We start from the raw sequence: 27558 nt of genomic DNA on the forward strand, positions 1-27558 counted from the left end.
CCATCTCAGTTCTTCCCTGTATCCTTATACTGTGACCCCTGACCTGGACTCCCAGGTCATGAAGAACATTCTTCCTGAATTTAATCCGTCTTGTCCTGTTAGAATTTTATAGTTTTCTATGAGATCCCCTTCATCTTCAAAATATAGTGAATATAGTCCTAACCAATCCAGAATCAGTCTGGTAAAGTTTCATTGTGCTCCCTCCAGAACATCCTTCCTCAGGTAAGGACACTAAACCTGCACACAATATTCCAGTTGTGGTCTCACCAAGGCCCTGTACAAACCCCTCTCAGGCATGTGGTGTAACTTGATGGCTGGGCTCTGGGCTGCTCCGCATCAAGACCTACATTGGCAACCATTGGCTGCAGGCCAATGATGTGGTGCTGTTCCCGGTGGAGGACCCAGCCACCAGGCAGCCTCTGGTCGAGGTGGCAGACTGTGTGTCACAGGAGGCGCTGAGAGTAGCCCACAGCAGCTTAGCAGCTTGGAGAGGGGCAACCAACAAGGAGCCAAGCAATTTATGAAGAAAATGTTAAGACTTCATGCTGAAAAACAAAGGTGAGCTTGCAAGACTAATTGTTGCAGAAAATGGAAAACCACTAAAGAAAGCCTTAGGTCAGAGGTGGGGAACCTTTTCATGTTGGAAGGCCGCACTATGTTAGTTGTAATCTAATAAGGCCGCATCCAAGAAACTTCAATTATATATTCTTCAAAATTCACATTATTTTATCAAAATCTAACTACTATGTACTAATTTAAAAAAAAATGAAAAAAATGTTAATTCTAAAGTTAATTAATCTTTTAATGACTTTGTTGTGACTGCTTTTTTTGCTTACAGGATGGCTTTTTGGAACAGCTTGTCATGGAGCCCACAAGGGAGCTGGCTATTCTGGACCTATGCTATGTAATGAACCAGACTTTATAAAAAATCTTAAAGTAAGGGTACACTTAGGAAGCAGCGATCATAATATGGTAGAGTTCAGTCTGCAGTTTGAAAGAGAGAAGGCAAAATCGGATGTAATGGTGTTACAGTTAAACAAAGGTAATTATGAGGGCATGAGAGAGGAACTGATGAAAATAGACTGCAAGCAGAGCCTGGCGGGGAAGACAGTCGAGCAAAAATGGCAGGAGTTTGTGGGTATAATTGAGGACACTGTACAGAGGTTCATCCCCAAGTAAAGAAAGATTATCCTGGGAGGGATTAGACAGCCATGGCTGACAAAGCAAGTCAGGAAATGTATTAAAGAAGAGAGATCCTATAAAGTGGCCAAGAGCACTGGGAAATCAGAAGATTGGGAAGGCTACAAAAACAAACAGAGGATAACAAAGAGAGAAATAAGGAAGGAGAGGATCAAATATAAAGGTAGGCTAGCCAGTAATATTAGAAATGATAGTAAAAGTTTCTTTCAATACATAAGAAACAAACGACAGGCAAAAGTAGACATTGGGCCACTTCAAACTGATGCTGGAAGCCTAGTGATGGGAGATAAGGAAATAGCAGGAGAACTTAATAAGTACTTTGCGTCAGTCTTCACAGTGGAAGACATGAGTAATATCCCAACAATTAAAGGGAGTCAGGGGACTGAGTTGAGTATGATTGCCATTACAAAAGAGAAAGTGCTAGAAAAGCTAAAAGGTCTTAAAATTGATAAATCTCCTGGCCCTGATGGGCTACATCCTAGAGTTCTGAGGGAGGTGGCTGAGGAAATAGTGGAGGCGTTGGTTGAGATCTTTCAAAAGTCACTGGAGTCAGGGAAAGTTCCGGATGATTGAAAGATTGCTGTTGTAACCCCCTTGTTCAAGAAAGGATCAAGACAAAAGATGGAAAATTATAGGCCAATTAGCCTAACCTCGGTTGTTGGTAAAATTCTAAAATCCATCATTAAGGATGAGGTTTCTAAATTCTTGGAAGAGCAGGGTCGGATTAGAACAAGTCAACATGGATTTAATAAGGGGAGGTCGTGCCTGACAAACCTGTTGGAATTCTTTGAAGTGGTGACAAGTAGGTTAGACCAGGGAAACCCAGTGGATGTGGTTTATCTAGACTTCCAAAAGGACTTTGATAAGGTGCCATACAGGAGGCTGCTGAGCAAGGTGAGGGCCCATGGTGTTCGAGGTGAGCTACTGGTATGGATTGAGGATTGGCTGTCTGACAGAAGGCAGGGAGTTGGGATAAAAGGTTCTTTTTCGGAATGGCAGCCGGTGACAAGTGGTGTCCCGCAGGGTTCAGTGTTGGGGCCGCAGCTGTTCATGTTATATATTAATGATCTGGATGAAGGGACTGGGGCATTCTAGCGAAGTTTGCCGATGATACAAAGTTAGGTGGACAGGCAGGTAGTACTGAGGAAGTGGGGAAGCTGCAGAAGGATCTAGACAGTTTGGGAGAGTGGTCCAGGAAATGGCTGATGGAATTCAATGTGAGCAAATGCGAGGTCTTGCACTTTGGAAAAAAGTATACAAGCATGGACTACTTTCTAAACGGTGAGAAAATTCATAAAACCAAAGTACAAAGGGATCTGGGAGTGCTAGTTGAGGATTCTCTAAAGGTAAACATGCAGGTTGAGTCCATGATTAAGAAAGCGAATGCAAGTTGTCATTTATCTCAAGGGGGTTGGAATATAAAAGCAGTGTTGTGCTACTGAGACTTTATAAAGCTCTGGTTAGGCCCCATTTGGAGTACTGTGTCCAGTTTTGGTCCCCACACCTCAGAAAGGACATACTGGCACTGGAGCGTGTCCAGCGTAGATTCACACAGATGATCCCTGGAATGGTAGGTCTAACATAAGAGGAACGGCTGAGGATCCTGGGATTGTATTCATTGGAGTTTAGAAGATTAAGGGGAGATCTAATAGAAACTTACAAGATAATACATGGCTTGGAAAGGGTGGACGATAGGAAATTGTTTCTGTTAGGGGAGGAGATTAGTACCCATGGACACAGCCTTAGAATTAGAGGGGATAAATTCAGAACAGAAATGTGGAGACATTTCTTCAGCCAGAGAGTGGTGGGCCTGTGGAATTCATTGCCGCAGAGTGCAGTGGAGGCCGGGACGCTAAATGTCTTCAAGGCAGAGATTGATAAATTCTTGATGTCACAAGGAATTAAGGGCTGCGGGGAGAATGTGGGTAAGTGGAGTTGAAATGCCCATCAGCCATGATTGAATGGCGGAGTGGACTCGATGGGCCAAATGGCCTTACTTCCACTCCTTTGTCTTATGGCCTTATGGAAAGCATTTGCATATTTGGTTGCACAATGGAGGTCTGCAGTTTTAGCTGATCCTCTAGATGGGTATCCGTCATTTGTGACCTTAAGGGCGTCTTGATTTTGGTTAAGTAGGAGAATGTAGATTCGCAGCAATAAGTGGTTGAAAAGTGGTGCCAGTCAAGCGGGGAAGATAACGTACTTTCTAGAGTTGCATTATAACTAAATCATGAGCATATGGGGTGTCGAAATAGCCGTTATGACTTACCAATTTTCTAATTGTCTGTGAGGATTATTTCGTTGAATTTTCTTTTACTCTCTGGTATTTTACATACATTCATTTTAAGATTAAAATAAAAATAATAAAGAACGACAAAACATATTAATAAAAAATAAAAGATTTGTTCTGCAAAATTTGGATTCATTCAAAAGGCCACACACAGTGGCCAAGAAGGCCGCATGTGGCCTTAAGGTGAAACTGTGTATCATTCTTGAAGTGGTTTTCAGAAGAAACCCGTCAAGTGTATGGAGATGTTGTTCCCACTGCTTCCCCTGACGATAGGATTCTAACTGAAGCAGCTGAAAGGAGTAGCGGCTATTATAACTCCTTGGAATTTTGCTAATGCCATGCTGCTGACTCAAAGGTCTGGGCCAGCCTTGGCAACAGGTTGCATCATGGTTGTGAAACCAGCTCAAGATATGCCTCTATCTGTTTTGGCACTGGCAGAGCTTGCCAATCTGGCTGGGATTCCTACACTGAAAACAACAAATGCTGGAGGTTGCAGAGGGTCAGACAGCATCCATGGAAAGACAGTAAACTGACGTTTCGAGTCGAGATGACTCTTCATCAGAGCTGGGGTTTTCAATGTAATCTTATTTTCCAAGACCAAAATGCCTGCTGTATGAGAGGTGCTTTGTACAGATTCTCTTCTCACTGCAATCTGTTTTACTGGTTCCACAGCTACTAGAAAGATCCTTCTATGTCAGGCATCTGACACTGTGACGAAAATTTCAATGAAATCGGGTGGACGGGCTCTATTCATTGTTTTCGAGAGTGCTGCTGTGGATCGAGCTATTGCTGGTGCCATGGCCTCCAAGTTCTGAAACTCTGGACAAACGTGGTGCAGGAGGGAATCTACGATATTTTTATTGAGAAGATGGTGAAGGCCATGCAGAGAGATTTGCTTGTTGGAAATGGATTTGACGAGGGGACTACACAAGTTTGCTTTATCATGAAAGTGCAGTACAAAAGGTGGAAAGTCAGATAAGTGATGCAGTGTCTTATGGTGCTAGTATCATGACTGGGGGAAAGCAACATATTTCTGGAGCAAAAGCCTTTGAACCAACTCTTCTTTCTAAAGTCACACCATAAATGCATTGTGCACAGGAAGAAACATCTGGGCCTTTGGCACCAGTTCTCAAATTTTGGACTGAGGAAGAAGCTGTAACTGTAACTAATGCTGCTAATGTGGGTCTGCTTGGTTGCTTTTACTCAAGAGATCATGCTCAGACCTGGCGGGTTGCAGAACAGTTAGAAGTTGGCATCTTTGTTATAAATGAAAGTCAGTTATTTATCCCGAGGCACTATCCCAGTGCAGTTAAACAGTCTGACCTCGGGAGAAAAGGCTCAAAATATGGTGTTGATGATTCTTTGTAAATCAATTATGTATGTTTTGAAATCTAAAAGTCTTGCCAAACCATGTCAATCACTGTTGTTAGTCTCTGAACTTACTTGGAAATCAAGCAAATTACTGCTGAAATGTTTACATTCTCTTAAACAATAATGGTATTATTGGCACTTCTAGATTGAAGGACATTCTTAGCATTTACTGATCATGGTCACATGATACCATGTTATAGTCCACAGATTTATTTGCAATCACATGATTTTGGAGTTCTGCTCCTTCCTCAGGTCATAGAGTCACAGAGATGTATGACTCTTCAGTCCAACTCATCCATGCTGACCAGATATCCTAAATTAATCTCATCCCATTTGCCAGCACTTGGCCCGTGTCCCTCGAAACCCTTCCTATTCATAGTTGCTTTTTAAATGTACTAATTGTACCAGCCTCCACCGCTTCCTCTGGCAGCTCATTCCATACACACACCACCCTTTGCGTGAAAAGGTTGCCCTTGAGGCCCCTTTTAAGTCTTTCCCCTCTCACCCTAAACCTACATCCTCTACTTCTGGACTACCCCACCCCAGGGAATGAACCTTCTCTATTTGCCCTATCCATGGCCCTCATGATTTTATAAACCTCTGTAAGGTAACCCCTCAGCCCCTGGCACTCCAAGGAAAACAGACCCAGCCTATGCAGCCTGTCCCTATCACTCAAATCCTTCAACCCTGACAACATCCATGTAAATCTTTTGTGAACTCCTTCAAGTTTCACAACGTCCCTCCGAAAGCAGGGAGATCAGAATGGCACACAATATTCCAAAAATGGCCTAACCAATGTCCTGTACAGCTGCACCATGATGTCCCAACTCCTATACTCAATATTTTGACCAATAAAGGCAAGCAGACCAAACGTGTTCTCCACTATCCTATTTACCTGCAACTCTACTTTCAAGGAACAGTGAACCTGCATTCCAAGGTCTCTTTGTTCAGCAACACTTCCTAGATCCTTACCTTAAGTGTATAAGTCCTGCTAAGATTTGCTTTCCCAAAATGCAGCACTTTGCATTTATCTAAATTAAACTCAGTCTGCCATTCAGCCATTGGCCCATCTGATCAAGATCCTGTTGCAATCTGAGGTAACCTTCTTCGCTGTCCACTACACCTCCAATTTTGGTGTCATCTGCAAACTTACTAACTATACCTCCTATGTTCATATCCAAATCATTTATATAAATGACAAAAAGTAGTGGACCCAGTACTAATCCTTGTGGCACACCATTGCTCACAGGCTTACAGTCTGAAAGGCAACTCTCCATCACCACCCTTGTCTTCTACCTTTGAGCCAGTTCTATATACAAATGGCTACTTCTCCCTGTATTTCTTGTGAGATCTCACCTTGCTAACCAGTCTCCCATGGGGAACCTTGTCAAACGCCTTACTGAAGTCCATATAGATCACGTCTACCGCTCTGCCCTCATCAATCCTCTTTGTTCCTTCTTTAAGAAACTCAATCAAGTTTGTGAGACATGATTGCCCATGCACAAAGCCATGTTGACTATCCCTAATCAGTCCTTGCCTTTCCAAATACATGTACATTCTATCCCTCAGGATTTCCTCCAACAACTTGCCCACCACCAACGTCAGGCTCACCGGCCGATAGTCCTCTGGCTTGTCTTTACCATCTTCCTTAAATAGTGGCACTACGTTACCCAACCTCCAGTCTTCCAGCACCTCACCTGTGACTATTGATGATACAAATATCTCAGCAAGGGGCCTAACAATCACTTTGCTAGCTTCCCACAGAGTTCTAGGGTACACCTGATCAGGTCCTAGGAATTTATCCACTTTTATGCATTTCAAATCATCCACCACTTCTTCCTCTGCATTATGGACATTTTTAAGATGTCACCATCTATTTCCCTACATTCTATATCTTCCATGTTCTTCTCCACAGTAAGCCCTGATGCAAAATACTCATTTGGTGTTTCCCCCATCTCCTGCTGCTCCCCACAAACGCTGCCTTGCTGATCTTTGAGGGGCCCTACTCTCCCTAGTTACCCTTTGGTCCTTAATGTATTTGTAAAAATCCTTTGGATTCTCCTTAACCCTATTTGCCAAAGCTATCTCATGTCCCCTTTTTGCCCTCCTGATTTCTCTCTTAGGTATACTTTTACTACCTTTATACACTTCTAATGATTCACTCGATCTGTCCTGTCTATACTTAACATATGCTTCCTTCATTTTCTTAACCAAATCCTCAATTTCTTTAGTCATCCAGTATTCCCTCCACCTACCAGCCTTTCCTTTCACCCTAACAGGAATATACTTTCTCTGGACTCTCGTTATCTCATTTCTGAAGGCTTCCCATTTTTCAGCCGTCCCTTTAACTGTGAACATCTGCCCACAATCAGCTTTTGAACGTTCTTCCCTAATACCATCAAAATTAGCCCCTCTCCAATTTAGAACATCAACTGTTAGATCTGGTCTAACTTTTTCCATCACTATTTTAAAACTAATAGAATTATGGTTGCTGGCCCCAAAGTGCTCCCCCATTGACACCTCAGTCACCTGCCCAGCCTTATCTCCCAAGAGTGGGTCAAGCTATAGTAGGTACATCCACATACTGAATTAGAATTTTTTTTTGTATACACTTAATAAATTCCTCTCCATCTAAACCCTTAACACTATGGCAGTCCCAGTCTATATTTGGAAAGTTAAAACTCCGTACCATAACCACCCTATTATTCTTACAGATAACTGAGGGCTCCTTAAAAAAATTGTTTCTCAATTTCCCACTGACTATTAGGAGATCTATAAATACAATCCCAATAAGGTGATCATCCCTTTCTTATTTCTACCCAAATAACTTCACTGGATGTATTTCCAGGAATATCCTCCCTCAGCACAACTTATCAAAAATACCACTTGCACTCCTCTCTTGCCTCCCTTTCTATCCTTCCTGTAGCATTTGTATCCTGGAACATTAAGCTGCCAGTCCTGCCCATCCCTGAGCCATGTTTCTGTAATTGCTATGATATCCCAGTCCCATGTCCATAACCATGCCTGAGTTCATCTGCCTTCTCTGTTAGGCCCCTTGCATTGAAATAAATGCAGTTTAATTTATTAGTCCTACCTTGTCCCTGCCTGCCCTGACTGTTTGACTCACATCTGTTCTCAACTGTACCAGTCTCAGATTGATCTCTTTCCTCACTATCTCCCTGGGTCCAACTCCCCGACCTGACGAGTTGAAATTCTCCCGAGCAGCTCTAGCAAATCTCCCTGCCAGTATATTATTCCCCTTCCAGTTCATCTTTACTGATCATATACGTGAACTGAGAGGAAAAGCTACTGCTGTTGAATTAGAGTTATAGAGTTTATGTAAAAAAAACAAAGGGGCAGTGCAATAGCTCACTGTGCCAAGGACCCAGATTCAATTCCATCCTCGGGTGCCTGTCTGTGTGGAGTTTGCAATTTTCCCTACATCTGTATGGGTTTCCTCCAGATGCACCAGTTTTCTCCTCCAGTCCAAAAGATATGTGCAGTTTAGGTAAATTGCCCATAGTGTGTAGGCTATTTGGATTAACCATGCAAAATGCAGGTTTATAAGGTAGAGGGGTGAGTCTTTTTGGGATGATCTTTGGACTGTCAGTGTGGACTTGATGGGCTGAATGGCCTGCTTCCTCACTGTAGGTATTGTACGAATTGCAGCAAGACATCCCTGTTCTGTGTTCAAACTATCTCGCAATAAAGGCTAACACACCATTTGCATTCTTTACTGCTAGCATGTTTTGAGAAGATTTGTAGCTCAGATTGAGGTTCTGGATGTAGGTTTGCTCACTGAGCTGGAAGGTTCATTTTCAGATGTTCTATCACCATACTTCAGTGAGCCTCCAGATGAAGCACTGCTGATGTTTCCTGCTTTCTATTTATATGTTTGGGGTTCCTTGGGTTGGTGATGTCATTTCCTGTGGCGATATAGTTTCCTGTTCTTTTTCTCAAGGGGTTGGTAAATGGGGTCCAAGTCAATGGGTTCCGGTTGGAATGCTATGCTTTTAGGAATTCTTGTGCGTGTCTCTATTTGGCTTGTTCTAGGATGGATGTGTTGTCCCAGTCAAAGTGGTGTTCTTCCTTACCTGTATGTAAGGATACTAGTGATAGAGGGTCATGTTTTGTGACTAGTTGATGTTCTGCATCCTGGGGACTAGTTTTCTGCCTGTTTGTTACAGTTCTCGCACAGTATTTTGTAAATGACATTGGTTTTGCTTGTTTGTATAGGGTCTTTCAAGTTCATTAGCTGCTGTTTTAGTGTGTTGGTGGGTTTGTGGGCTACCATGATGCCAAGGGGTCTGAGTAGTCTGGCAGTCATTTCCAAGATGTCTTTGATGTAGTGGAGAATGGCTAGGGTTATGGACGTGTTTTATCTGCTTATTTGGGTTTGTTGCTGACAAATCAACAAACACATTGACTTGGACCCCATTTACCACCTTCTGAGAAAAGGAACAGGAAACAACATCACATAGGAAATTACATCACCAACCCAAGGAAAGCCAAACATATAAATAGAAAGCAGGAAACACCAGCAGTACTTCGTCTGGAGGCTCACTGAAAATGTTACCAAGTATGGTGATAGAACGTCTGAAAATGAACTTCCAGTTCAGCGAGCAAACCTACATCCAGATTCTTTCCTACTATTACATCTGCAGGCTTAATTGTAGTGGCAGATGTACAAGGACACCCAGGTGTTGTGACACCTCTCCTCCCAATCTATCACCATTCAGATAATCAACTTTCCTAAATTTGCTACCAAAGTAAATACATTTATCCACATTATACTTCATCTGCCATACATTTGTCTACTCACTCAATTTGTCCAAATCATACCAAAACATCTCTGCCTGCTCCTCACAGTTCACCCTCCCCACCAGCTTTGTGTCATCAGCAAACATGGAGTTATTACATTTAATTCCCTCATCTAAATCATTAATATAGATGATGAATATATATTGAGATCCAAGCACCAATCTCTGCAGTACTCCATTGGTCACTGCCTGCGACTCAGAAAATAATTCATTTATTCCTAGTCCTTGTTTCTTGTCTGCCAGCTAATTCTCTATCTTTGTTAGTGCACTACCCCAATCCCATGTGCTTTAATTTTACAATGCAGGCTCAGAGCTTCTTAAAAGTGGTGTCCCAGGTAGACAGGATAGTGAAGAAGGCATTTGGTATGCTTGCTTTCATTGGTTGGTGCATTGTGTAAAGGAATAGGGAGGTCATGTTCTGGTTGTACAGAATATTGGTAAGGCAATTATTGGAATACTGCATGCAATTCTGGTCTCCTTGCTATAGGAAGGATGTTGTGAAACTTGAAAGAGTTCAGAAAAGATTTACATACATGTTGTCAAGGTTGCAGAATTTGAGCTATAGGGAGAGGCTGAAGAAGATGGGGCTATTTTCCACGGAGCGTCAGAGGCTGAGGAGGTTTATAAAATTATGCGGAGCATGGATAGGGTGAATAGATAAAATCTTTTCCCTGGCATGGGGAGTGGGAAAGATTTAACAGAGACCTAAGAGGAAACGTTTTCATGCAGTGGGTGGTATGTGTATGGAATGATCTGCCAGAAGAAATGGTGGAAGATGGTACAATTACCATATCTGGCTAGGTCTATGAATAGGAAGGATTTAGAGGGATATCAGCCAAATGCTGGCAAATGGAACTAGATTTATATAGGATATCTGGTCAGCATGAATGAGTTGGACTGAAGGGTCTGTTTCTGTGCTGTTTATCTTTATGACTCTATAAATGATCATTGACTTCGGGGAGAAAGGAGGAGTACACACCACGATCTACATTAATGGAGCTGAGATGGAGAGCGTCAAGTTCCCAGGAATGACGATAACCAATAATCTGTCCTGGACTTCCCACATTTTTGTAATACAGAAGAAGACAGGAAGCTTAGGAAATTTGGTACATCCATAAGGACCCTCACTAACGTATACAGATGCACCATAGAAAGCATTCTATCTGGGTGCATAACAGCTTGATGTTGCAACTGCTCTGCCCTGGATTGTAAGAAACTACAGAAAGTTGTATGCATAGCCCAGACCACCATAGAAGCCAACCTCCCATCCATGGACTCCATGTACACTTCCTGTTGATGCAGAAAGGCTGCCATCATCATTAAACACCCTTCCCACCCCAGTAATACTTTCTTCCAGAGAGAAAATGAAGACTGCACATGCTAGAGGTCAGAGTTGAAAAGTGTGAAAAAGCAGTCAGACAGCATCCAAGGAGTAGGAAGGTCGACGTTTATGGCATAAGCCCTTCATCAGGGAACCCGTTTTGGCAATACTCTCCTCCAACCTCCTCCATCACACAGAAGATGCAGAAGCTTGAACACTTACACACACCAACAGGCTCAAGAACAGCCTCTTCACTGCTGTTATTAAACTGCTGAATGGACTTTCTAATTTCAATCTAATCTTTACCTTGCTCAGTGCACCTCCTGTGCAGAGGTAATCTTGTATGCCTCTCTCTGTTTAAGCACCCTTTGATCTGTAGGTCCTTGTTTGTTATGATCTGACTGTATTGCTCATAAAACCAAACTTTTCGTTGTACTTAGCTACACGTGACAACAATAAGACCATAAGACATAGGAGCGGAAGTAAGGCCATTCGGCCCATCGAGTCCACTCCGCCATTCAATCATGGCTGATGGGCATTTCAACTCCACTTACCCGCATTCTCCCCGTAGCCCTTAATTCCTTGTGACATCAAGAATTTATCAATTTCTGCCTTGAAGACATTTAGCGTCCCAGCCTCCACTGCACTCTGTGGCAATGAATTCCACAGGCCCACCACTCTCTGGCTGAAGAAATGTCTCCCCATTTCTGTTCTGAATTTACCCCCTCTAATTCTAAGGCTGTGTCCACGGGTCCTAGTCTCCTCGCCTAATGGAAACAATTTCCTAGCGTCCACCCTCTCCAAGCCATGTATTATCTTGTAAGTTTCTATTAGATCTCCCCTTAATCTTCTAAACTCCAATGAATACAATCCCACGATCCTCAGCCGTTCCTCGTATGTTAGACCTACCATTCCAGGGATCATCCGTGTGAATCTCCACTGGACACGCTCCAGTGCCATTATGTCCTTCCTGAGGTGTGGGGACCAAAACTGGACACAATACTCCAAATGGGGCCTAACCAGAGCTTTATAAAGTCTCAGTAGCACAACAGTGCTTTTATATTCCAACCCTCTGGAGATAAATGACAACATTGCACTCGCTTTCTTAATCACGGACTCAACCTGCATGTTTACTTTTAAAGAATCCTCGACTAGCACTCCCAGATCCCTCTGTACTTTGGCTTTACGAATTTTCTCACCGTTTAGAAAGTAATCCATGCTTCTATTCTTTTTACCAAAGCGCAAGACCTCGCATTTGCTCACATTGAATTCCATCAGCCAATAAATCAAAATCAAATTGCAACATTTGCAATTGTGCGTCAGCCGGGGAATTTTGGAATGGAAACAAAATACTACGGATGTGCCCGGCGTCTGAAATGGAAAGAGGAAACATTAGGGAAACTCAGCGGGTCGGCTCGGACAGGCAACGGGGTGAACGTTTCGCGTTCTTCGGAACTGATTTCGAAATGTTCGCTTTCGGCCCGGCAGTTTCTGATCTTCGGCGGTGGCCGTAGCTGGTGTTCGGAACGCTGGGAGCGCCGGGGTTCCGGGGAGAGGGCCGCGTGGTGCGGTGTGCGTGTGAGAGAGAGAATCGAACGTCTCGCTTGTCGGTGGAACCATGTCCGCGAGAAATAACAATAGGTTGCCTAGTAACTTACCGCAGCTGCAGAACCTGATTAAGAGGGACCCGAGTTCTTACACAGAGGAGGTGAGTGAGCGAGCGAGCTTCTCTCCATCACGGTATAAAGTGCATTGCAAAACCTGCCCTTTTCCACTCACCCCAGATGGCAGACCCCCACCCCACAGCTGCACAAACTTACACATGCTTGGCCCTCCATCAAGCAAGTGTTCTTCAAAGTTACCAGTTAATTTTTTTTTTGAGGACATTTTAGGACTCAATGTTATAATTTCCCAAGAAGTTATATTCTCTCCCCCCGCCACCGTTGCAAACCGACTTAAATCAGTGCCCCGTGCCTCTCGTCCTCAGTATCACAAGGTTCGGAATTGAAGTCCCACTTCAGGATTTGAGCAAATAAGTGTAAGGCTGTTTGCTGCCAATGTGATTTACTGGGAGGCGTGCAGCACAGTGCTGGTAGCTGAGATGTTAAACTGCCTGCTCGCGTGTGTGTGTGTGAGTGAGTGAAAGATCCTGTGCTTTGAGTAAAGGTAGCGAAGATCTTCCCGGTGTCCTGGAATTATCGATCTCCCGGTGTACGTCGTAAAAAAACCCAGATGATCTGGCATGCTGTTTGTGGGAGTTGGCTGCGTGCTGCTTTATTTTATCGTGGGACGTGGGCATCGCAGGCTGGCCAACACTTATTGCCCATCCCTAATTGGTGGGGCTAAGTTGCTGTCTTGACTCGCTGCAGTCTACATGCTTGACCCACAATGCCATTAGAGAGTGAATTCCAGGAACTTTGAGCCAGCAACAGTGAAGGAATGGTGCCACTCAGGTGGGCTTCTTTTGTCCTGAGTAGTGTCAATCTTCTTGAAGAGTGTTGCTGGAGCTCCACCTATTCAGGCAAGTAGGGAGTATTTCATCACACTCCTGATTTGAGCCTTTTAGAAGATGGTTTTGGGGAGTCAAGAAGTAAGTTTACTCATCACAGTATTAGTGTTCTTGTCGTCGCTATTTTTATGTGGCGAGCCCAGTTGAGTTTCTGGTCAGTGGTAACCCCAAGGATGTTGATAGACTGTTTCAATACCCGAATAAATAGCGCTGAACATTGTGCACTTATCGGCAAACATCCCCACCTGTGAGATTATGATAGAGGGAAGGTCAGTGATGAAGCAGCTGAAGTTGGTTGGACTAGGCCACTATACTGAGGAACTCCACAGATATCTTGGAGTTAACATGACTGACTGCCAACAACCAAACCATCTTCCTACAATATGACTCCAACCAGCAGAGAGTTTGCCCCTGATACCCATTGATTCTAGTTTTGCTGGAGCTCCTTGATGTCAGACTTGGTCAAACATGTCCATGTTGTCAAAGGTGGTCACTTTCACTTCACTGTCTGGAATTCAGCTCTTTTGTCACTGTTTGAACCAGGCAGGGCTCTAATGAGGGCAGGAGTTGAGTGACCCTAACAGAATCCAAATTGGTAGGACTGCCAATGATACCTTCCATCACTTTACTGACGATCGAGGGTAGACTGACAGGGCAGTAATTTGCCAGATTAGATTTGACCTACCTTTTGTGTTTTAGGACATACCTGGGACATTTTCACATTGTTGGTTGGATGCCAGTATTGTAATGGAGGAGCAGCATTTTCTGTAGCACACATCATACTGAATCATTGCTACTGAATCATAGAATAGAATCCCTACATTGCGGAAGCAGGCCATTTGGCCCATCCCGTACCAACCCTCTCACCCAGGCCCATCCCATATACCTGTAACTGTGCATGCCCCATGACTATCTCACTTAGCCTGGACATTCCTGGACACTGGATCAGTGGTGCTGGAAGAGCACAGCAATTCAGGCAGCATCCGAGGACAGGCAAAATCGACGTTTCGGGCAAAAGCCCTTCATTATTCCTGATGAAGGGCTTTTGCCCGAAACGTCGATTTTGCCTGTCCTCGGATGCTGCCTGAATTGCTGTGCTCTTCCAGCACCACTGATCCAGAATCTGGTTTCCAGCATCTGCAGTCATTGTTTTTACCTCGTTTATTCATGGACACTGATCAATTTAGCTTGACCAATTCACCTCACTTGCACATCTTTGGACTGTGGGAGGAAACCACTGCAATGGGCAGAAATCCATGGGGAGAATGTGTAAACTCCACAGACATTTGCCCACGGCTGGAATTGAACCCAGGTCCCTGGAGCTGTGAGGCAGCAGTGCTAACCACATCTTGTCAGGGCCTTTGCACTATCCTGTATCTCCAACCATTCTTTGATATCCCATAGTCTTCAGCCAAATCAATTCACTCTGTCTGTGATGCTGGGGACCATTGGGGAAGGCCAAATGGACAGCCCACCTGGCACTTCTGGTTGAAGATTGCTGCAAATGCTTCATCTTTAACTTTTATGCTGAAGAGTTGGACTCTTTCTTCATTAAAGTTGGAAGTATTTGTGGATCCGCCTCCTCCAGTAAGTTATTTAATTGTCTACTATTCATGACTGGATGTGGCAGAACTGCAGAGCTTAAATTTGATCCTTTGGTTGTGGGATTACTTAGCTCTGTCTATCACTTACTGCATATGCTGTTTAGCATGTGAGTAGTCCTGTTTGGTAGCTTCACCAGGTTGACATCTCATTTTCAGGTATTACTGGTGTTGCTGCTAGCATGTTGTTCTGCACACTCCACTGAACCAGGGTTGATCCCCTGGTTTGATGGTAATGGTTGAGTGGGGGATATACTTTACCATAGTGACGGCACTTTAAGAAGTAATTGATTGGCTGTAAATACTTACAGATATTTGATAATCATGGGAAATGCAATACAACAAATAGAAGGTTTTATGCCCACCTCAGTGCCAAAAGGACTGCATTCAAGTTCCACCTGCTTCATCTCTGAACGGGTTAATTAAAAACTGTAAACATAAGTTTGTTCTCTCCTTTTTCCGTGAATTGCTAACTGCTGTTAAGATGGGAGGTGTTGCATTTTGATAAGACAATTCAGGGCAGGATGTATACACTTAATGGTAGGGTCCTGGGAATGTTGCTGAACAAATAGGAATCAATGCTATTTGTTCAGCAACTTTTGTTTGTCATTTATATAAATAATTTAGATGAGAATATAGAAAGCATGGTTGGTCAGTTTGTGGATGACACTAAAATTGGTGATATAGTGGACAACGAAGAAGGTTCTCTAAGATTACAAAGAGATATTGATCAATGGGTTGAGGGGTTGAACAGTGCCAAATGGAGTTTAATTTTGATTAATGTGATGTGTTGCATTTTGGTAAAACAAACAAAGACAAGACTTAGACAATTAAAAGTAGGGCCTTGGGCAGTGTTGTAGAACAAAGAATTAGGGGTTCAGGTACTTAATTCTTTGAAGTTTGTATCACATATAGAGAGGCTGGTTCATGAGGCATTTAGCATGCTTGCCTTCATTGCTAAGACCTTTGAGTATAAGAGTTGGTACATGATATTGAGGTTGTACAGGACATTGGTGAGGTTTCTTCTGGACTACTGTGTCCAGTTCAAGTCTACCCCTTGTCGGAGAGATATTACTGAGGGTTCAGAAGAGATTTACAGGATGTTTCTGGAAATGAAAGGCTTGAGTTTGTAAGGAGAGGCTAAATCGGTTGGGAAATCTTTCTTTGGAACATAGAGAGGTTCATAAAATAATGAGGGCTATAGATAAGCTGAATGGCATGTGTCTTTTCCCTAGGGTGGGGGGATTTCAGGACGAGGGGACACATTTTTAAGGTGAGATTAAAAAGATTTTAAAAAGACACGAGGGGCACTTTTTTTTCACAGTGGTCCATGTGTGGAATGAGCTTCCAGATGCAGTGGTGGATGTGGGTGCAGATACAAGGTTTAAAAGCATTAAGTACATGAAATGTTTGGAGAGATATGGGCCAAGCGCAGGCAGGTGGGATTAGTTTAGGTTGGGATTATGGTCGGCATGTACTCGTTGGACCGAAATGAAGTACCTATTCGAGACGGCTCAGGGAATCCCTAATGGACTTGACCTGTAAGCGTCTCTTGGTTCATCCTGAAGATCATACTCTGTGGTAGTCTGGAATATAAAACTTTTACAGATAGTTTAGTTTAAATTATTATCTTTATTTACTAATGGCATCAATATTACACTATAACATAGATACCTACAAGCCAGGCTTGAGCTAAGGTTTTACAACCATTAGCAGAGAAGTGGCACCATCTCTTACCCCTAAGAGCTCTCTCAGGCTCCTGCCCTTATTGCTGCAAACAAGCTGTCTTTATACCGAAATTGGTACTGACATTACAAAAACACCACGTGTCCTTAATCAGATAAGCAGCGATAAAATGACAAAAGTTTGTAGAGGAAGAGAAACTAATTGCCAGGTCTGAGTATACTTGACTAATTAAGCTACATACATATCAAATTGAGAAACCCTGATCAAGCCAGGCCAAATGGCCAATTGCTTTAGCTAGATAAGCTTCCTTTTAACAGTACATCATAATGAGAGCCTAGTTGAAATTATGTGGAAAAGGTCATGAGGTAACCTCGCTAAACTAACATGCCCAGTATCATTGTTCTACAAATGGCTTTTTAAAAATCATCTTAGATTCCCAAAATGCAAATTTAAGTTCATTAACATTCCCGGATCTCAAGCAAATCAACAAATGTACACTCAAATCGGACCACAAAGATTCTGGATCAGTGGTGCTGGAAGACCACAGCAATTCAGGCAACATCCAACGAGCAGCGAAATTGACGTTTCAGGCAAAAGCCCTTCATCAGGAATAAAGGCAGTGAGCCTGAAGCATGGAGAGATAAGCTAGGGGAAGGTGGGGGTGGGGAGAGAGTACCACAAAGAGTTAACTTTTCCACCAGCTTCCATCCTGTCTGTCCCTCGTTCTCTCTGTGTCCCTTCAACCCTTAAGTCAGTGAATGTAACTTACAGAAGAATGTTTTCAATCTCACACACACACACAGAATCATACAGTCATAGAGATGTACAGCATGGAAACAGACCCTTTCGTCCAACCCGTCCATGCCGACCAGATATCCCAACCCAATCTAGTTCCACCTGCCAGCACCCGACCCATCTCCCTCCAAACCTTTCCTATTCAAAAACCCATCCAAATGCCTCTTAAATGTTGCAATTGTATCAGCCTCCACCACTTCCTCTGGCAGCTCATTCCATACACGTACCACCCTCTGCGTGAAAAAGTTGCCCCTTAGGTCTCTTTTATATCTTTCCCCTCTTAGCCTAAACCTATGCTCTCCAGTTCTGGACACCCTGACCCCAGGTAAAAGACTTTGCTTATTTACCCTATCCATGCCCCTCTTAATATTGTAAACCTCTATAAGGTCATCCCTCAGCCTCCGACGCACCAGGGAAAACAGCCCCAGCCTGTTTCTGCCTCTCCCTGTACCTCAAATCCTCCAACCCTGGCAACATCCTTGTAAATCTTTTCTGAAGCCTTTCAAGTTTCACATCTTTCTGATAGGAAGAAGACCAGAATTGCATGCAATATTCTAACAGTGGCCTAACCAATATCCTGTACAGCCACAACATGACCTCCCATCTCCTGTACTCCATAGTCTGACCAATAAAGGAAAGCATACCAAACGCTGCCTTCACTATCCTATCTACCTGCAACTCCACTTTCAAGGAACTATGAACTTGCACTCCAAGGTCTCTTTGTTCAGCAACGCTCCCTAGGACCTTACCATTAAGTGTATAAGTCCTGATAAGATTTGCTTTCCCAAAATGCAGCACCTCACATTTATCTGAATTAATCTCCGTCTGCCACTTCTCAGCCCATTGGCCCATCTGGTCCAGATCCTGTTGTAATCTGGGGTAACCCTCTTTGCTGTCCACTACATCTCCAATTTTGGTGTCATCTGCAAACGTACTAACTGTACCTCTTATGCTCGCATCCAAATCATTTATGTAAATGACAAAAAGTAGAGAACCCAGCACCGATCCTTGTGGCACTCCAATGGTCACAGGCCTCCAGTCTGAAAAACAGCCCTCCACCACCACCCTCTCTCTTCTACCTTTGAGCCAGTTCTGTATCCAAATGGCTAATTCTCCCTGTATTCCATGAGATCTAACCTTGCTAATCAGTCTCCCATGGGGAACCTTGTTGAACGCCTTACTGAAGTCCATATAGATCACATCTACCACTCTGCCCTCATGAATCCTCTTTGTTACTTCCTCAAAAAACTCAATCACGTTTGTGTGACATGATTTCCCATGCTTAAAACCATGTTGACTATCCTGAATCAGTCCTTGCCTTTCTAAATACATGTACATCCTGGCCCTCAGAATTCCCTCCAACAACTTGCCCACCACCGAGGTCAGGCTCACTGGTCTATAGTTCCCTGGCTTGTCCTTACTACCCTTCTTATACAGTGGCAGCACGTTTGCCAACCTCAAGTCTTCCGGCACCTCACCTGTGACTATCATGAATACAAATATCTCAGCAAGATGCCCAGCAATCACTTCTCTAGCTTCCCACAGAGTTCTAGGGTACACCTGATCAGGTCCTGGGGATTTATCCACCTTTACCCATTTCAAGACATCCAGCACTTCCTCCTCTGTAATCTGGACATTTTGCAAGATGTCACCATCTATTTCCCTACAGTCTATATCTTCCATATCCTTTTCCACAGTAAATACTGATGCAAATTACGCATTTAGTATCTCCCCCATTTTCTGTGACTCCACACACAGGCCGCTTTGCTGATCTTTGAGTGGCCCTATTATCTCCCTAGTTACCCTTTTGTCCTTAATGTATTTGTAAAAACTCTTTGGATTCTCCTTAATTCTATTTGCCAAAGCTATCTCATGTCCCCTTTTTGCTGTCCTGATTTCCCTCTTAAGTATACTCCTACTTCCTTTATACTCTTCTAAGGATTCACTTGATCTATCCTGTCTGTACCTTACATATGTAGTTGTGGTTCTGTTCGCCAAGCTGGGAATTTGTGTTGCAGACGTTTCATCCCCTGTCTAGGTGACATCCTCAGTGCTTGGGAGCCTCCTGTGAAGCGATTCTGTGATCTTTCCTCCGGCATTTGTAACGGTTTAAATCTGCCGCTTCCGGTTGTCAGTTCCAGCTGTCCGCTGCAGTGGTCGGTATATTGGGTCCAGGTCGATGTCCTTATTGATTGAATCTGTGGATGTGTACCATGCCTCTAGGAATTCCCTGGCTGTTCTCTGCTTGGCTTGTCCTATAATAGTAGTGTTGTCCCAGTCGAATTCATGTTGCTTGTCATCTGCGTGTGTGGCTACTAAGGATAGCCGGTCGTGTCGTTTCGTGGCTAGTTGGTGTTCATGGATGCGGATCGTTAGCTGTCTTCCTGTTTGTCCTATGTAGTGTTTTGTGCAGTCCTTGCATGGGATTTTGTACGCTACGTTGGTTTTGCTCATGCTGGGTATTGGGTCCTTCGTTCTGGTGAGTTGTTGTCTGAGAGTGGCTGTTGGTTTGTGTGCTGTTATGAGTCCTAGTGGTCGCAGTAGTCTGGCTGTCAGACTGGCTGGCAGCCAGACTACTGCGACCACTAGGACTCATAACAGCACACAAACCAACAGCCACTCTCAGACAACAACTCACCAGAACGAAGGACTCAATACCCAGCATGAGCAAAACCAATATAGTGTACAAAATCCCATGCAAGGACTGCACAAAACACTACATAGGACAAACAGGAAGACAGCTAACGATCCGCATCCATGAACACCAACTAGCCACGAAACGACACAACCGGCTATCCTTAGTAGCCACACATGCAGATGACAAGCAACATGAGTTCGACTGGGACAACACTACTATTATAGGACAAGCCAAGCAGAGAACAGCCAGGGAATTCCTAGAGGCATGGCACTCATCCACAGATTCAATCAATAAGGACATCGACCTGGACCCAATATACCGACCACTGCAGCGGACAGCTGGAACTGACAACCGGAAGGGGCAGATTCAAACCACTACAAATGCCGGAGGAAAGATCACAGAAGCGCTTCACAGGAGGCTCCCAAGCACTGAGGATGTCACCTAGACAGGGGACGAAACGTCTGCAACACAAATTCCCAGCTCGGTGAACAGAACCATAACAACAAGCACCCGAGCTACAAATCTTCTCACAAACTTTGAATACCTTACATAGGCTTCCTTCTTTTTCTTAACCAAACCCTCAATTTCTTTAGTCATCCAGCATTCCCTATACCTATCAGCCTTTCCTTTCACCCTGACAGGAATATACTTTCTCTGGATTCTCGTTATCTCATTTCTGAAGGCTTCCCATTTTCCAGCCATCCCTTTACCTGCAAACATCTGCCTCCAGTCAGCTTTCGAAAGTTCTTGCCTAATACTGTCAAAATTGGCCTTTCTCCAATTTAGAACTTCAACTTTTAGATTTGGTCTATCCTTTTCCATCATTATTTTAAATCTAATAGAATTATGGTCGCTGGCCCCAAAGTGCTCCCCCACTGACACCTCAGTCACCTGCCCTGCCTTATTTCCCAAGAGTAGATCAAATTTTGCACCTTCTCTAGTAGGTACATCCACATACTGAGTCAGAAATTGTCTTGTACGCACTTAACAAATTCCTCTCCATCTAAACCCTTAACACTATGGCACTATGTTCGGAAAGTTAAAATCCCCTACCACAACCACCCTATTATTCTTACAGATAGCTGAGATCTCCTTACAAGTTTGTTTCTCAATTTCCCTCTGACTATTGGGGGGTCTATAATACAATCCCAATAAGGTGATCATCCCTTTTTTATTTCTCAGTTTCACCCAAATAACTTCCCTGGATGAATTTCCAGGAATATCCTCCCTCAGCACAGCTGTAATGCTATCCCTTATCAAAAATACCACTTGCCCTCCTCTCTTGCCTCCATTTCTATCCTTCCTGTAGCATTTGTATCCTGGAACATTAAGCTGCCAGTCGTGCCCATCCCTGAGCCATGTTCCTGTAATTGCTGATATCCCAGTCCCATGTTCCTAACCATGCCCTGAGTTCATCTGCCTTCCCTGTTAGTCCTCTTGCATTGAAATAAATGCAGTTTAATTTATTAGTCCTACTTTGTCCCTGCCTGTCCTGACTGTTTGACTCACTTCTGTTCTCAATTGTGCCAGTATCAGATTGATCTCTTTCCTCACTATCTCCCTGGGTCCCACCACCCCACCTCACTAGTTTAAATCCTCCCGAGCAGCTCTAGCAAATCTCCTTGCCAGTATATTAGTCCCCTTCCAGTTTAGTGCATTCCATCCTTCTTGGACAGGTCACTTCTACCCCAAAAGAGATTCCAATGATCCAAAAATGTGAATCCTTCTTCCATACAACAGCCCCTCAACCATGCATTCATCTGCTCTATCCTCCTATTCCTGCCCTCACGAGCTTGTAGCACCGGTACTAATCCAGATATTACTACTCTCGAGGACCTCATTTTTAAATTTCTGCCTAACTCTCTGTAATCTCCCTTCAGAATCTCAACCTTTTCCCTTCCAATGTCATTGGTTCCAATGTGGACAATGACCTCTTGCTGGCCGCTCTCCCCCGTGAGAACATTCTGCACCCTCTCTGTGACATCCTTGATCCTGGCACCAGGGAAGCAACACCCCATTCTGCTTTTTCGCTGCTGGCCACAGAAACGTCTGTCTGTACTTCAGACTAGAGAATCCCCTAACACAATTGATCTCTTGGAACCCGATGTTGCATTAGAGCCAGTCTCAATGCCAGAAACTTGGCTGTTTGTGCTACGTTCCCCTGAGAATCCATCACCCCCTACATTTTCCAAAACAGCATACCTGTTTGAAATGGGTATATCCACAAAAGAATCTTCCAACTTTCTTGCAAACTCAGTTTCAGCCTTTGTGTTTTCCTAGCTTGTAAGGGTAATGAGACATTCACATTCCAGAAAGTCAAGATTAGTGAGTTGAACTTCATAAATTCAAATCTGCTCAGTGTGGTATACGTGAAAATGTATCAGGATTGTTCTATTACGTGCATATTCCACTCAGCTTATTAAATTACAAGTTCTTTTCCTATTGAGTATGAGTTTTGTTAGGAGTTTTCAATATAAACCAAATATTCAGTTATCCAACATCCAACTGTAAAATATGTGCAGCTTCCAGCCTTCCGAGTTGAAAGGAAGTACTGCCACCCATTCCACAAGTGAATAAATGTTATCACCTTATTTACACTGATCTATTGACACTAAGAATAGAGGTCCTTAATTCTTCTGAACAAATGGGCCTAACCCCCCACTCCGTGGTCAAGCAGTATCCTGTAGCAAATGTGTCACATGTACGGCTACAAACTTTCTCAGCATGACACAATGACTCAAAAGAGACCTTGGGTGCAGGTTCGTAGTTCCTTGAAAAATGGAATCGCAGTGAAGTAGGCTTTTAGTACACCTGCCTTTTTTGGTCAGTGCATTGAGTATATGGGTTGGGGGGGTCATGTTGCGGCTGTACATTACATTGGTTAGGCCACGTTTGGAGTACTGATTTCTGACCTCCCTGCCATAGGAGAAATGTTGTGAAACTTTAAAGGGTGCAGCAAAGATTTACAAATATGTTACCAGGATTGGAGGCTGAGGGGTGACCTTGTAGAAAGTTTATAAAATCCTGAGGGGCATGGATAGGATGAATAGCCAAGGTCTTTTTTCCCAAAGTAAGGAAGTCCAAAACTAGAGGGCAAAGGTTTAAGGTGAGAGGGGCAAGATTTGAAAGGGACCTAAGAGGCAACTTTTTCACGTAGAGGATGGTGTGTGTATGGAATGAACTACCAGAGGAAGTGGTGGAGGCTGGTACATTTGCAACATTTAAAAGGCATCTGAATGGGTACATTAAAAGGAAGGGTTGAGAGGGATACAGGTCAAATACTAGCGAATGGGACTAGATTAATTTAGGATATCTGGCCAGCATGGATGAGTTGGACTGAAGGGTCTGTTTCCGTGCTGCACAATTCTATGACTCTGTGCTAGGAGATGGGGATGGGATAGGGGTGAATGAGCTGGATTCCCTGATATTTTGGATATTGTGAACTCTTTTTTTTTCAACATTGCTCAATCCCTGTTTTGTCCAGGTAACTACAAGAACAGACATTTGAATGTCTGGCTGGGAAGGTGATAGGGATATAGCGATAGGGAGTCAGGCACTCTGTCCCTTGTCTCATATGCCATAGCATTTGAGCATAGCATTGATGAAGAGAGACTTTAGTCATGTATGTATAGGAATGTGCAGATATTTAAAAAGCTGTTTGTTGATATTCTGTCTGAATTATTTCCCACTACTGAGTGAATCTGAGTTGGATACAGTAACAGGTCTTGAATTTTCTTTACCAGAGAGAGCCTACTGTTGATGTTTATGATGCCTTCGTAAGTCCAGGTGGTGTCCCTCTGTTGCAGGCTTTCTATGAGTGTCCTTTCCATATGTGTGGTCCTTATTCAGTGTTTCTTTTTTAGATCTTAAGATCAGAGTGTACAGTTCAAGAGCCAGGAGGTGGCCCCTGCAAGAGCCTTTTCTACTTATAGTTATATTCCACTTCCATCTCTTGATTACTCCAGCACCATCGTGTCTTATGCATCACCCATTGTAAATCCTCATTGGGCGTGTCTGCAGTATTTGCTTGTGGATTTGATAGGGAAGTTGATCAGAAAAGGATGCATGATGTGGTTGCTCGAACACTCAGTGTCCATTTCTCTCTTCCTTGTCCTCAATGGCATTTTTTTTTTATGTGATATAGAGGGGAGAAAATGAAGAAACATTATAATATTAAGTGGCCATGACAACCATTTTTCTTTTTCTAAAAGATGGGCGGCATGGTGGCTCGGTGGATCAGTGGTTAGCTCTGCTGCCTCACAGCTCCAGCGTCCTGGGTTTGATTCCAGCCTCAGGTGACTGTCCGTGTGGAGGTTTGCACCTTCTCCCTGTGTCTGCGTGGGTTTGCTCCCAGAGTCCAAAGATGTGCAGGCTAGGTGAATTGGCCGTGCTAAATTGACCATAGAGTTCAGGGATGTGCAGGCGAGGTGCATTAGCCAGGGGTAGGCAGTGGGCCTGGGTGGGATTTTCTTTGGTGTGGACTTGTTGGGCTGAATGGGCTACTCCCACACTGTAGGGATTCTATAATTACATTGCTTTCTGGTATGTTTTAAGCTATTGTACATTAAAACTGCGGTTAGTCCAGACAAATTTATAGCTGCCACTGGCCTACCAGCAGTTGTTTCCAACAAATTCCTCCGAATTTTCAAATCTTCTACTCTTTGAGGTGTAAGGAGATGTTGGGGTGTTTAGGTTGAGTGGGGAGGGTAAGCATGGTAAGTGACCACAACCTTTAACCTAAGCTTTCTGAATGTTATGGGTTATTTGCTCCTATCTCATGTCTCTGATTTACAATGACGCAGTTGTGACCTACAATATAGATTGAGCTGAAAAACATGTTGCTGGAAAAGCGCAGCAGGTCAGGCAGCATCCAAGGAGCAGGAGAATCGACGTTTCGGGCATACTTTATCAGAAATTCACCTGCACCTCCACACATATCATTTACTGCATCCGCTGCACCCGATGTGGCCTCCTCTACATTGGGGAGACAGGCCGCCTACTTGCGGAACGTTTCAGAGAACATCTCTGGGACACCTGCACCAACCAACCCAACCACCCCGTGGCTGAACACTTTAACTCCCCCTCCCACTCCGCCAAGGACATGCAGGTCCTTGGCCGCCTCCATCGCCAGACCATGGCAACACGACGCCTGGAGGAAGAGCGCCTCATCTTCCGCCTAGGAACCCTCCAACCACAAGGGATAAATGCAGATTTCTCCAGCTTCCTCATTTTCCCCTCCCCCCCACCTTACCTCAATCCCAACCCTCTGACTCAGCACCGCCTTCTTGACCTGCAATCTTCTTCCCGACCTCTCCGCCCCCACCCCCTCTCCAGCCTGTCACCCTCACCTTAACCACCTTCCACCTATCGCATTCCCAACGCCCCTCCCCCAAGTCCCTCTTCCCTACCTTTTATCTTAGCATGCTCGGCACACCCTCCTCATTCCTGAAGAAAGGCTTATGCCCGAAACGTCGATTCTCCTGCTCCTTGGATGCTGCCTGACCTGCTGCACTTTTCCAGCAACACATTTTTCTGCTCTGATCTCCAGCATCTGCAGTCCTCACTTTCTCCAACAATGTAGATTGCCAATTCAGAAAATAGCTGTGGACAATTTTGTGTAGTGAGTGCAGAGTGTCTTAAGTCTGTGAAGGGGTGCATGTGTGGGAGTGTGTGTGTCTATAAGGGTATGTGTGGGTGTCTGTGTGCGCGTCTGTGTGTACCTGTGTCCGTGTGTATGTGTGAGTGTGTGTGTGTAGGAATATCTGTGTGTGTGTGTAGTGCAATGGTGATCACCTGTAATGTGACATGAACCCAAGGTCCCGGTTGAGGCCCTCCCTATGGGTACCGAACTTAACCCGGTATATACATGCACACACGCACTTTCTCACACTCACAACCCCCACCCCAGACAGACACGCACACACACACAGACAGACAAAGACCCACATGCACACATATATTTTGTGTGGTGAATTTGTACTTGCAGAGTTACATTGCACTTTGCTCAAAAACTGCATACATTATGTAGAACTCTGAGCTCAAAAACTGCATGAATTTATATAAAACTCTGTTATCTCACTTTTTAGATTAGAATCAACCTAAACATCAGGTCATAGACAGAGAACACAGGGGGCTAACACCTTCAACATATTGTCTCGCTATCACCATTGTTAACAGCTAACCCGAGAATGCAACTTTAAAAAAAAAGGGTTTTGTGATTTACACATAAAAGAAGTGAAACTATCACTGTATTCTAACAGATGAAAGGCTTAACAATCAATTTTTCAATGTATAATTTCAGTTACATCACACTGCAAATTTTTGCTATAAATTCTGTGTTACGATCGAGCCCTCCACAATCACCTGAAGAAGGAGCGACGCTCCGAAAGCTAGTGTGCTTCCAATTAAACCTGTTGGACTATAACCTGGTGTTGTGTGATTTTTAACTTTGTACAGGAGGAAGGAGTATTGCAGTTATTGAGAAAACTATACAATGTTTTTCGTAATGAATATAAAACAAAATTTGTTTGTTAATGATTTCAGTTATCGTTGCTGACTTTATTTTCTTTCTCCCTACAGTTCACACAGCAGTATCATCACTACCAGTCTAATGTGCGGATTTTCAGACTGCAGCCAGACAAACCAAGTAAAGAACTCTCTGACTTGGTGATGTTTCTGGCACAAGTAAGTTTATCTGTGTTGTTGGTAGTAGAATTTATGTGGGATTCAGAACAGTATCAGTATATTCTTCTGAAGATTGAACAGAAGCCTTGTGCAATGTTGTACAGGGATAACATTGCAAACTTTGCCAACGTTCCTGACATTTGTAAATGACTTTTTTAGGCCTGGAAAAGTCTAGGAATTTCCCAAAAGAAAAGCCATTAACTATTGTAAAATCTTGGAATTTGAACTTTTGCAGAATATTGAGGAGCAGATTGCTCAGAAGATGGAAAAGCCTGAGCAGCAGTGAGCATGCAAAACACAAGAAAACATAGTGAGGTTTGAGAAGATTTGCAGCTCAGTTTGAGGTTTTGGGTATAAGTTTGCTTGCTGAGCCTGGGAGGTTCATTTCCAGACGTTACGTTACCTAACTAGGTAACATCTTCAGTGGGCCTCGAGCTACGCGTGCTCAGCGAGCAAACTTATATCCACAAGAAAACATCTATATATGTGTGAACTGGATGTGTTACCATGGCAAAACTGTTTATTTTTGATTTTGCTTTCCACTTTTCTTCCTTAAAAAAGTAAATAATTTGGTGACCACATAAGCACTTTTCATGCAACGTATAATTTCCACAAAGCAATCTTTTGTGAATGTGTGATAATT

General features: G+C 43.6%; 1 protein-coding gene and 1 pseudogene across 1 annotated transcript in view; both read left to right on the top strand.

Moving 5' to 3' along the window:
• The first annotated feature begins 311 nt into the window (after positions 1-311).
• On the top strand, positions 312-4885 carry LOC122555038 (succinate-semialdehyde dehydrogenase, mitochondrial-like; annotated as a pseudogene).
• Positions 4886-12540: 7655 nt separating this feature from the next.
• Positions 12541-27558, top strand: part of sdad1 (SDA1 domain containing 1) — a 59546-nt gene continuing 44528 nt past the window's right edge. Inside the window, exons 1-2 of the mRNA XM_043695696.2 lie at positions 12541-12710; positions 26811-26915. Coding sequence (XP_043551631.1) covers positions 12621-12710; positions 26811-26915 — 195 coding nt within the window. The 5' untranslated portion in view covers positions 12541-12620. The remainder of the gene's footprint in view (positions 12711-26810; positions 26916-27558) is intronic.

Source organism: Chiloscyllium plagiosum, unplaced genomic scaffold (genome assembly GCF_037043375.1).
Source record: "Chiloscyllium plagiosum isolate Xiang-an unplaced genomic scaffold, Cpla_swu_hap1 HiC_scaffold_1, whole genome shotgun sequence".
In the NCBI taxonomy this organism is placed as follows: Eukaryota; Metazoa; Chordata; class Chondrichthyes; order Orectolobiformes; family Hemiscylliidae; genus Chiloscyllium; species Chiloscyllium plagiosum.